We start from the raw sequence: 12,169 nt of genomic DNA on the forward strand, positions 1-12,169 counted from the left end.
GGGCTGATCCCGATCTGAAGCCAGGAGCTTTTTCTCAGTCTCCCACATGGGTTCAGGGGCCCAAGGACTTGGACCATCCTCTGCTACTTCCCCAGACCATTAGTGGGGAGCTGGACTGGAAGTGGAGCAACTGGGACTCGAACTGATGCCCATATGGGATGCTGGCACCTCACGCAGCAGTTTCACTTGCCATGCCACAGTGCCAGCCCCTGCTGGGAGTCTTAATTGTTGCCTGGAAATTCTCTTTCATGGTTACCAAAAAAGTGACAGCAGCTATTAGTTTGGAGGTTCAAGATTTTCTGAGTATGTCCCCTGTTGTAAACCATATATACAGTCTTAGTTGGCAGCCACATATGAAGAATCGTCAAAAAGCTAATGGAAAAGGCTTATTATTTAAAAAAAAAAATCTGTGCATGGATTTTAGTTTTTTTGGTACCAAATGAACCTTATCTTTTTTTTTTTTTTTTTTTTTTTGACAGGCAGAGTGGACAGTGAGAGAGAAAGAGAGAAAGGTCTTCCTTTTGCCGTTGGTTCACCCTCCAATGGCCGCCGCGGCTGGCCAATGGCACCCTCCAATGGCACCGCGCTGATCCGATGGCAGGAGCCAGGTACTTATCCTGGTTTCCCATGGGGTGCAGGGCCCAAGTACTTGGGCCATCCTCCACTGCACTCCCTGGCCACAGCAGAGAGCTGGCCTGGAAGAGGGGCAACCGGGATAGAATCCGGCGCCGCCCCGACCGGGACTAGAACCTGGTGTGCCGGCGCCGCAAGGCGGAGGATTAGCCTAGTGAGCCACAGCACCGGCCGAACCTTATCTTTTAATTCCTTTAAAAAAAAAAAAAAAAAACTTTTTGAAATACCTTTATACTAGGGCCCTTGGTGTATCAAGACTTCCGTTAGAGTAAGTGGGCTAATTAGAGCCCCTCTCCTTTTTTGGGGGGAGCACCAAGGAATCTGTGATTTCCAAAGCAGACTGCTCACATTAGGCCTCCAGAAGGGTCATTTTTCACCTGGATCCCTGCCCTCTGTTGATCTTGATGTTTAGAAGTCCTTTCTGTGCTCTTATTAGTAACCAGAACTGAGAAAGCAGAAAGCAATTCTGACAACTGGTGGTGGTGAGCTGTGTCCTTAGATGTTGCGACTGCACTGTTTGGGACTCTTTCGGTTTTGGGGACATGTGCAGTTTGGCAGCTGCTTCTTTCTGTTGGGCATCGTGTTGCCTTGTGTTAGTGTTCTGTGCCCAGTACTAAGCAGTGCAGGAGGGCCTCTTAGGTTGATGCACTGTATTGGACATTAGGCCAGGGAAATGTTATATAGAACTTCGGGCAGATGAGCATTTAAACTATGAGATCTTTGGTTTCTCCTACCGTGGACATGAAAACAAATCAAAAAGCACAAACCATCTTGAAGTCTTGGTTGATACCCATCCTGAAATCTGTGTGGCAAAACCCATTCCTTTTTATTCTTTGGCAGTGGCTTTATCATGTTAATGTTTCCACCTTCTTCTCTGTGTCACAAGCTTTGTCTTTTGTGTTGAAATATGTAGCCACGTTTGGGTTTGTCTCTCTGTCTTCCCCTCTGTACATTTCTGAGAAGCCATTGATTGAGATGTGTTTCTTCCTACCATCGTAGACTGCTATAGACTATACAGAGCCATTTGCACTAGGTAGACTAAGAGTAGCACACCCATTCATACTCCTTTGAAGAATCTCTTTCAGTTCCAGTTGGCACTCTGTCCCAGTTGACTAAATCTACCGGGACTGGTTTACATGGAAAGCGGCTGGGTGCTAGCACTTTGTTGCTGACACTTGGAAACTTTATTCTCTGAGATCCCTTTCAGTAGATTCTGGGGTAGATGCGCGTGCCATTGGCTCGGCAAATAAAAAACAAGCATGATGTCAATGCAAAGAAAATTTCTTAATATGAAATGCTTATAAAGAGTGTGTCAACATTGTATCTGCTGTTGAAATGTTGATTGCTTTTTTGCACATTGCCAACACAGCGTTAGTTAAGGCTCGAGGGAGTAGGGTAAGACTATCCTATAAAAGCTGGTTCTATGCTGCATGTTGTCTGTGTGTGTGTCTGCCTTTTACCTGTCTATCTAATATTTCCTTGTGTGTCTATATAATTTATCAGGATAAAAGAATATCTTTTTAATGTCTTTACATCCTTACGTAAGTTTATATATAGGTTACGTTCCTGGCAGTGAAATTGCTGGGTCACAGGCATATATATTTAAAATGGATGGAGATTGCTACATGATCTTTGAAAACTTTTACCTCTCTCCAAGTGTGTAATTATTCACTAACCATCTCTTCTTGCCATTAACACTGTATTGGAAGCCATCAACCTTTAAAAATGTCCACAAATGTGATAGGTGAAAAATACTCCTTGATTTATTTCTTAATGATGAGTGATCTTGAAGATCATTTTGTATCCACATTGGCATTTTTTTTTCTTTTCCTGTAGACTGTATTAAAATTGCTCATTCCTGTTCTTTGCTCATTTTCTTAAATCTTTGGAAAATAGTTTTGCTTATTAAATAAACTGGCCTTGGCATGTTTTGAAAGAAAGAAATAGACATGATTTATTTGCTTAGGAAGAGTTAAAGAGATGGAGAGAGAGATACACAGAGATCTGGTTTCCTCCCCAGATGGCTGCAGCAGCCAGCACAGGGCCAGGCTGAGGCAAGGAGCCGAGAGCTTCATCGTAGTCTCCCATGTGGGTGGTAGGCACCCAAACACTTGGGCCATCTTCCTCTGCTTTGCCCAGGCCATTGGCAGGGAACTGGATCAGAAGTGAGGAAGCCAGGATACAAACTGGCACCCATATGGGATGCTAGCATCACGGGGATGGCTTAATCCCCTAGGCCATAGCCTGGCCCCTTGACATGTATTTCATAAATATTTCTTCCATTTACTCATTTGTCTTCTGAAAGGTTTTATGCTTTTTGCTAAAGGTGGCTTTGTCATCTGAGAAAACAAGCAGATAAAGTATAGCATTCATTTCTAGGCTCCCTGTGGAGGAAGAGAAAAAGAAAATGGTGTCATTTTTATATAATACTAAAATTTCCCACCTGCCTTTTTTTTTTTTTTTTTTAATTTTTAGGATGAAATTAGATAATACTAGACACACCAGAAATGGCTCAGTGGTTTGTAAGTTAAGAAGAGAACTCTTTGAAAGGAATTTGGGAATGCAGGTCTGTATAACCAGTTATAATCTAAGACTGAGCTACAGTTGAGCTTTGCACAGGCTCCCAGCCACTCTGGTCACACATTCAGCTTGAGCAGAGTGCATCAGCCATCTGTGTTGGCTGGAACAACCAAGGCTGTGGTGTTTCTCATGTTACGCACTCAATGTGTATTGCAAGCCAGCAAACCAGAACTGGGTTTAATAGAAAACAGTTTCCCTTGGTTTTTAAACATTCTTCTCAGTGTTTTCCGTAAAGTCCCCCCTTCTTCTGTGAATCCTCACCCTTGAGCAACATACATGCTCCAGAGTTGCCTTTTCTAACATTTTGTTTGAGTCCTGTTACTTTTGCCTGACCAAAGCTAGAAATGACAACTTTAATTTCCAAAGAAGTAAAATCTTTTTTGCAGATTGTAAGCTTTCTGCTTTTGTCCAACTCAGCGTTAACAATGTGTTTGCGCGTGTACATGTCACCCTTTTACATTTCAAATGCTGGGAACCCTAAGTTTGTTTTTTTGGACTGTGTTTATTTTCAAGCGTTGCTGTGATTTAAAAGATGGTCAGTTTAGTATACCCTAAAAGCTTTAGTAGGTAACTGTTCCTGACCTGCCCTGTCCGATTAATGAGGCACAAACCTCTGTTTCACGCAGTTAATGAGAAAGAAAAATTGATTTTTAGGGTAGATTGACAAAGGCAGAGTTAACATTCATGGTGTGGGTTGCTTTGCATCTTAAAGTGGATTTTGCTATGTAACTGTGATTCCCTCAAAAGCCCATTTGGGGATTTTTGTTTAATAGCCTTTACAGTAAATCCTTTTACCCAAGTTGAGGAAGTCCCTAGACATTCAGGATTGGAGGGGGTCAGGGCGCTCCGGAGGTGAGCTCAGCCTTTGAACTTCAGATTCCAAGCGTTTTCTGGGACATGTGATGTATTAGAAACACCCAAAAAATCATGACCAGGAGCAGAGATAAACTTTACTGGATTTATTTAAAGAAAATTTCTTGAAGTGTTGAGTGGCTAAGGAATGTGCTGAGAATTTTCCAGATTAAGGGATTGATGAGATCAGTTTGATTTTCATTCACTTTTAGGGACCTTTAGATCCTGGTATTTTGACCTTGAGATTTTCAGTAACTAATTATACTACTCAAGTTGAATTCTCCAGGCTGGCGCTGTGGCGTAGTGGGTAAAGCCGCAGCCTGCAGTGCCAGCATCTCATATGGACACCGGTTTGAGTCCTGGCTGCTGCACTTTCGATCTAGCTCTTTGCTATGGCCTGGGAAAGCAGTAGAAGATGGCCCAAGTCCTTAGGCCCCTGCACCTGTGTGGGAGATCTGGCGGAAGCTCCTGGCTCCTGGCTTTGGATCAGACCAGCTTTGGCCGTGGCGGCCAGTTGGGAAGTGAACCTGCGAATGGAAGACCTCTCTCCTTCTCTCTCTGTGTAACTTTGACTTTCAAAGTTATTTCAAAAAAAAAAAAAAAATGTGTATGTATATATATATATATAAATAATAAACTTCTAAAAAAAAAAGTTGAGTTCTCTTCTGATACCCCTGAATAAATCAGTTTATTCCTGCAGGTAGAAATCCTCATACTTACACCAGGTTTGTTTGTTTTGAGATGTCCTTTCCTACTGCACACCCCATTAATATTTCTGGGTTGTATTTGTTGGCAGGACAAAAATTTTGAGGGAAAAGAGTGAAGAGTGAAACCCCAATCTGATTTGATTGTGACCATATTAGTTTGTTGTGTTTTAGCTCTCATTATTTAGTGGTCCTGTCTTGTCTCCTTTCTTGTGTTCTGCAAAACGATCTCTATCCCGGGCCAGTGCTGTGGCATAGCGGGCAAAGCCACTGCCTGCAGTGCCGGCATCCCATATGGGCGCCAGTTCTAGTCTCTGTTGCTGCACTTCCGATCCAGCTCTCTGCTATGGCCTGGGATAGCTGTAGAGGATGACCCAAGTCCTTGGGCCCCTGCACCCACAAGGGAGACCTGGAGAAAGCTCCTGGCTTCTGGCTTCAGATCCACACAGTTCCGGCCGTTGCAGCCAATTGGGGAGTGAACCATCAGATGGAAGACCTCCCCCTCCCCTCCCCCTCCCCCTCCCCTCCCCCTCCCCTCCTCCTCCCCTCCCCCTCCCCTCCCCCTCTCCTCCCCTTCCCTCTCCATGTGTAACTGACTCTCAAGTAAAAAATAAAATTTTTTTTTTTAAAAAATCTGTATCCCTTAGTGTTTCTTCTCTCTTCTGCTCCTGCAATTTGTCCATAGAGGTGATGGCAGGGAATATGTGACATTTATCTTCAGAGAGTGAATACCAGGTGTCCATAAAAGGCATGTGATAAACATGTACTCAGTCTCGTCAGCCCCAGCCACTGGTCTGCTGTTCTGGCTTAGGTGTAGACACCTATGCATACCAGAACATCTTGTGGGCACCAGAAGGGAGGATTTGGGATTCAGTTTGGGTTTTAGGTTCCTCTGTCCATTTCTCTCTCTCTGGTGATTACTCGCATGTTTATAGAAAGAAGCTGTTTTGTGAGAATTTGATATGCTTCACAGTTTACCCTAGCCTGTGTCTTACTGGTGTTTCCAGGCCCAGCTCTCACTGTCCCCATTCTTTGCACTCTAGTCCCTTTTGATTCTAAGACTGTTGCCTTGGGAAATCTCAGTTCAGCCTCCTAACCTCTGAGGAAATGCTGATTTACACACCCCTTTTATTTGCAGTACAATTGCAGTATGCTTAACCTATAGTTGTTAAAAATATGCCTGAGGTGATTTACAGAATACTCTGCTTTGAGTTGCTTCTATCTATCTATTTAAATATACAAACAGACTCTGACCAGTTGTGGTATATCTTAGTTTTGAAATTCAGTGTTTTGCGTTGTTTCTGTAATAGGTGCCACCTTTCACATCTTGGTATTCTTCAGATCTCAGAGTGTATCAGCGTGAAGTGTAATCTGTTGTTGCAGCTCTAGGAGAGCTGGTTCGTTAATGTAATTGGTATATGCTGAACCCCCAGTTAAAATATAAATTCAAGTGGTTTTTTTAATTTTTTTTATTTTTTGACAGGCAGAGTGGACAGTGAGAGAGAGAGAGAGACAGAAAGGTCTTCCTTTGCCGTTGGTTCACCCTTCAATGGCTGCCGCGGCCGGCGCACCGCGCTGATCCGATGGCAGGAGCCAGGTGCTTCTCCTGGTCTCCCATGGGGTGCAGGGCCCAAGTACTTGGGCCATCCTCCACTGCACTCCCTGGCCACAGCAGAGAGCTGGCCTGGAAGAGGGGCAACCGGGACAGAATTCGGTGCCCCGACCGGGACTAGAACCTGGTGTGCCGGCGCCGCAAGGCGGAGGATTAGCCTAGTGAGCCATGGCGCCAGCTAAATTCAAGTTTTTAATCCCAACTTTAAACCAAAGTCTTTGTCTCATGATGTTTCTGTTTTGGCAAAACTCCATCAATTCCAGTGGAACCTAAGGGTTGTGTGGCTAGGTTTTTATGGGTAAAGTCACATAGTGCCTCTACCTCTTCATATTTCCCTAGTTGGCTAAAAATGTTGTACTGCGTTTTATTTTTATTTCTTTTTACTTTTTTATTTGAGAGGCAGAGAGCCAGAGAGAGAGAGAGCACAAGCACACCCCCACCTGCTGTTTGACTTCCCAGTTGCCTACAACAGCTGAAGCTGGTCTGACCAATATCGGAAGCATGGAGCACAAACCGGGTCTCCTGCATATATGGCAGGGACCCAAGTGCTTTGAGCCTTCACCTGCTGCCTCCCAGGATGTGCAACAGGAGGAAACCCAAATCAGAAGCAGAGCCAGTCCTCAATGGCCCAGGCATTCCTTCCTGCGGAGGCGGATGTCCTGAGCATTGTCTTAACCACTGTGCCATGTACTCTCCCTGTAGTGTTTTTACATTGTTGATTGGAACACAGATAACTGTCAGGTTTCCGTGTGAATTGTTAAAATGCCTTTTTATTTTTTTATCCAGGCTGGGCGTAAAGAAAGAAGTGATGCACTCAATTCTGCAATAGATAAAATGACCAAGAAGACGAGGGATTTGCGTAGACAGGTAAGTTGGAAGGATGTGCCGATTGCTTTACTAAGTTCTCAATGTTGTAGTTTTGATTAGAATCCCAATAAATAATAGGTTCATATTTTTTGCTGGAAGAAAGGATGAATTTTTGCAGGAAAGTGGCTATCTCTGTTATGCTCAAAAGCCTCTTAATGGCTAATAAATTCTCTTAGAGGCATGGAATAATACCGTCTCACGGGAATGAATTGAATAAATTAGCTGTAGTGTAAAGAGGGTGTACAGGTAGGAAAATCAATTTCAAATGACTTGGGGCGCCTCTGAAAATAACCCTGAAGGCTCTCATTTTGTTACTTATGTCCAGAAATTCAAGTTACAGATCTGACTTGCACTGTTCCGATTGCATACTTGCTTTGCCATTGAATCCTTGGTGAAGATGAGTTTCCAGTTCAAAATAGTAGATAAAAAAGATACTTGGAGTGCTGAGGGGTTGTCCAAGTTAGTAAATACAGAGTAAATAATCTGATCATTTAATGATAAATCACCCCTTTAGCATTTTGAAATCAAATTGAATTTAGTTTTTAAAGGTGGAATTTATAAATCAGTGTATTAAGACTTAAGCAGTTACAATAATAATTCAATTTCCAAAAGTTAGTCGAGAGACATTTTATTGCTCATGTCTGATAGAGAGCAAAATTAAAGATGAATTCTCTCTTTATTTCCTTTCCCTTTAGTGAAGCAATATCAATATGGTTACAAAGGTAACCTTTTAAGTTTTAAGGTTCATAGGCGCCTTACCCTTTTAAGTAAGTGGTAAAGTGCTCTTTTTTTCTCTCTCCTTTCATTTTATTTAGCCAATTAAGCTAATTACTTATATTCTCAGGCTTTGTGCCATTTCAACCCAGAGCTGCTTTCGGTTCAACTTTGTATTATTTCTTTCAAATGTGAGCCTTAGTTTTACAATTCCCAGCAAAGAATCTCATTTTGAAAACCAAGATTTCCTTTGAAGAAAGGCTGCAACTGGAGTATAACCATTGTCTCCCTAGTCATGTGTTTCCTTTGCTGAGGATCAGATGCCGGTGTGGCTCACCTGAGATGTTCTAATACGAGTGCAACTAATTTTTCATAGGCTTCCATTTGATTTACAAGAGACAAAAGGTGATCTAGCTTCTTGATAGAAATAAAGTTAAAATTTTACAATTTAATTATTAGCTCCGCAAAGCTGTCATGGACCACGTTTCAGATTCTTTCCTGGAAACCAACGTTCCACTTTTAGTGTTGATTGAAGCCGCAAAGAATGGAAATGAGAAAGAAGTTAAAGAATATGCCCAAGTTTTTCGAGAACATGCCAACAAGCTGATAGAGGTAAGTGTATTGGCAGTTTTATTAGCTGTAGATAACTTGGTGAAGTGTGATGAGTTCTTATTATATAATTAGCTAAAAAATTAAAGCATATATAAATATATAATATATATAACATGTATAAAGTGATAGACTTTTTTTTAAAGATATTATTTATTTATTTGAGAGGTAGAGTTACAGACAGTGAGAGGGAGAGACAGAGAGAAACATCTTCTGTCCAAATAAAGATGGATCAGGATATGACGTGACTCAAAGACAGAGAAGGCAGCTGGGGCCACGGTCTGGATCTCAGGAGTCACACCGTCTGGACTGGTGTCCTGGCAGGTTACCCAGCTTTCTCATTTCCTATTTCTGTTTGTAAGATGAGGATCCTCAGATTGCCCAGCTTGCGGTAACTGCGGGGACTTAAAGAGGTACTATATGTCAGGTGCCTGGCTGTGCCCAAGACACAGGCTTTTGAGACAAGGCCAGTTGTCTTCAAAGTGAAGAAACTAGGCCTTCACATGCTGCTCATTGGATGTGTGTGTGTAGAGATCTGTATCTAAGTGGTTGCTTTGTAGGGTATCTAAAAGCAAGTGCCATTTAACTTCCAGGTAACTTAGGCTTGCTTTTGCCTTGCTTTTGCTGTCTGAAATTACATTATTATTTAATATGCTCACTTTGCTGTATTTTGGAAATACGAGACACAGTGAACATATACCCAGGTTATTTGATTTTGTAGCCTTAGTGTAGAACGTATGATACTTGCACAAGATATTCTACAGACTATTTGATAAGTGGTCACTAGGGAAGAACATCAGATAGATCTTTATGTAAAATGTATCTTAGACATTTGGATTTATAATGACGTTAGGCCAGGTAAATACCATAAAAATATTCCAAGGAAACCATCAGTAGTCACATGAAATACATTACTAATTTTACATGTAATTTTCCTTGAACATTAAGTGTTATTCTGATTCAGTTAGTTATGTATAGAATCCATAGGTTAGTCTACTAGTGAGTTAATGATTCCATGATTTGGAACTAAAACTGGGGATTTTGATTTTGTGTCTCCATTAAGCATCATCTTGTTCACAGTAGTCACATGGCAGCATGAGATGTAAGCTCCACATGGGTGGAGCTGTACTGTGCAGGGAGCCCATCTTCTGTGAGTGGTGTGTGTATTAAAATGATGTGGCAGGAAGCAAGGACAGTGCCAGCTGAGGCCTTGGCTCCCAGTGTAGCAGAGGGCCCAGTGTGGAACCTGAGCAGACGGCAGCCGTACTCTGCACTGGAGCTGGGGAGCCCTTTCTTTATTAGAGCCAACTGCGTCATCCTCAGCCTGACAGAGCTGACGCTTGCCGAGTACCTGCTGGGTACCAACCGTGTGCAAGTACTGTCCACAGCATCATTGCTCCAGTAAGGAAACGGAGGCATGGAGAGGTTAAGTAACTTGCCTGAGTTCCCCTGATTTGCATCCCTTCAGTAATAAGGGCTGTGTATTCAAGGTCACTGAACTAGTGGGCAGTCTGACACCCAGGGAGAAGCGTTGATTGGACCTGGTGGCATGGGAAACCTGGCTCCAGTTGCTTTTTCCAGGCTTAGGCTTTTTTTTCCTCCTCCTGTTTTGAACATTACCAGTCAGAGGCCCCCTAGAGCGCAGAGTCTTGTGTTTCCCGTCAGAGTTCACAGTTCTGACCTCTTTCTTACCTCTCTGCCCTCTCCATGCACTCCATGTACCCTCATTACTAACCCCTACACATGTCATCTATGTATTCAATCACATGTGGCTTTTCATTGCTTAAGGTGGAACCCTGGGCTTTGTAGTGCTGCTCTGCAAATAGTTACATTACATTTATGGTAATAGAGACAGGAGGATATATAATTGCATATGTCCATGAAAAGGAAATGAGTTTTTAAAGTATTGTAGAAGCTTCAAAATCTTGACTCAAAGCAGAACTTTATTCTTCACTGACAAGGCTTCTCCTCCCTGTACCATTTTCATATTATAATGAAACACTTGGAGCTAGTCGGAGACTAGGCAGAGGTGAAATACTTCATTGTGAGTGCTTTTTGTTAATACCTTGATGCGTTCATTCCTGTTCTTTAGTTCCCTCCTAACTGGAGTAAACATCTACATGCCAACTTTGATTTAAGGGTCATTTTCCATTCTTTTTTAAAGCTTCATTTATTTGAAAGGCAGAATGGGAGAGCCAAAGAGCACGTGAGCAAGCTTCCATCCTCTGGTTCACTTGCCAGATGGCCACAATAGCCAGATCTGGGGCAGGCCGAAGCCAGGAACCAGGAACTCCATCCTCATCTCCCAAGTGGGTGGTAGGGATCCAAACCCTCAAGCCATCATCCTCTGCTTTCCCAGGCATATTAACAGGAAACTGGATTAGAAGTGGAACAACTGGGACTTGAACTGGCACTCCTGTATTAAGATGCTGTCTTTATAAGGACGTCACAAGTAGTAGTTTAACCTGCTGTGCCACAGTGCCTGCCTCCTCCATTTTCTCTGGAGTGGAATAGGGGAGGAAGGGGACAGGACTGGGTGGGGGGTGGATAAACCTCTGGCTGGAAAGGAGAGGCTCAGGTTCTGCAGCCAGTGAGAATTCTGTTGGATGTGCTTGGGGGGAGTGGTCCTCCCAAAGTACTATAAAGCAGTTCTCATGCTCACTACCCAGAGCTGCAGACCCCACGGATTAAAGCCGAGATGTCCAAGAAGACTGTGCTCACTTGAGATGCCGGCTGCAAGCTTGGGGTTCCATAGGCCTCCTGCACTGCAAATCAGAGGGTGTTTCAGTTCAGATTCATTGATGTTCCAGGAGGACTCTTAAGACATCTTACTGTAAAGGATACAAAGCAGGACACAGAGTGGGGTCTGGGATGGTCCCAATGCAGTGCTTCTGTGCCACATTCCCATGTATTGTGTTCCCCATCTGGGAAGCATCTCTGGGTTTCATTGTATAAATGTGATTGATTGAATAATGATTGAGTTGAATTCCTATCGCCAGGTATCCTTCCCTCCAGTTGGGTCAGACCTCAAGTCCCAGTACTCCAGTCACAGGGTGGCCCCTATCCTGAGTCACCTTGTTAGCACAGTGTGTGCCAGGAGTAACAGACATTCCTGTTACTACTGAAGATCCAGAAGTTTAGGATTCCCTCCAGGAATTCCGACAAAGAACAGTTAAGTTACATAGTATACAACACCTCCCTGGAAAGTATGTTAGTGGCAAGGTTTTCAGGTAGCTTGATGACTCTGCAGGCCAGCCTAGTTGACTGCACAGATTTAAAAATACGCCACAACGAAGAGTTAAGACGGAGAGGTAGTTTATGTAGATCTGTGTTTTGGCCATTACCATACACTGAACACTGGCTGGTGCAGGCATTTGAGGAGTGAACCAGCAGAGTGAGAGATCTGTCCATTTGTCTCTTCCTGTGTATCTCTTTGTTGTTGTTGTGTTTTTTTTTTTTTTTTTTAAAGAAAAAAAGATGATGAAGAAGAAAGAGTTACGCAGAGAGAAGGAGAAGCAGAGGCAGAGATATCTTCCATTCGCTGGTTCACTCTCCAATTGGCTGCAGCGGCCAGAGCTGTGTTGATCTGAAGCCAGGA

General features: G+C 43.1%; 1 protein-coding gene across 6 annotated transcripts in view; it reads left to right on the forward strand.

The window, feature by feature from the left end:
• CTNNA1 (catenin alpha 1) overlaps positions 1 to 12,169 on the forward strand; it is a 169,104-nt gene that overhangs the window by 122,706 nt on the left and 34,229 nt on the right. For 5 of the 6 annotated variants that reach the window (XM_070075026.1, XM_070075025.1, XM_051843320.3 and 2 more), the window contains 2 exon segments: positions 7,168 to 7,248; positions 8,422 to 8,574. In XM_070075026.1, coding sequence (XP_069931127.1) covers positions 7,168 to 7,248; positions 8,422 to 8,574 — 234 coding nt within the window. 6 annotated transcript variants of the gene reach the window in all.

Source organism: Oryctolagus cuniculus, chromosome 6 (genome assembly GCF_051225735.1).
Source record: "Oryctolagus cuniculus isolate XC-2025 breed Fujian yellow rabbit chromosome 6, ASM5122573v1, whole genome shotgun sequence".
In the NCBI taxonomy this organism is placed as follows: Eukaryota; Metazoa; Chordata; class Mammalia; order Lagomorpha; family Leporidae; genus Oryctolagus; species Oryctolagus cuniculus.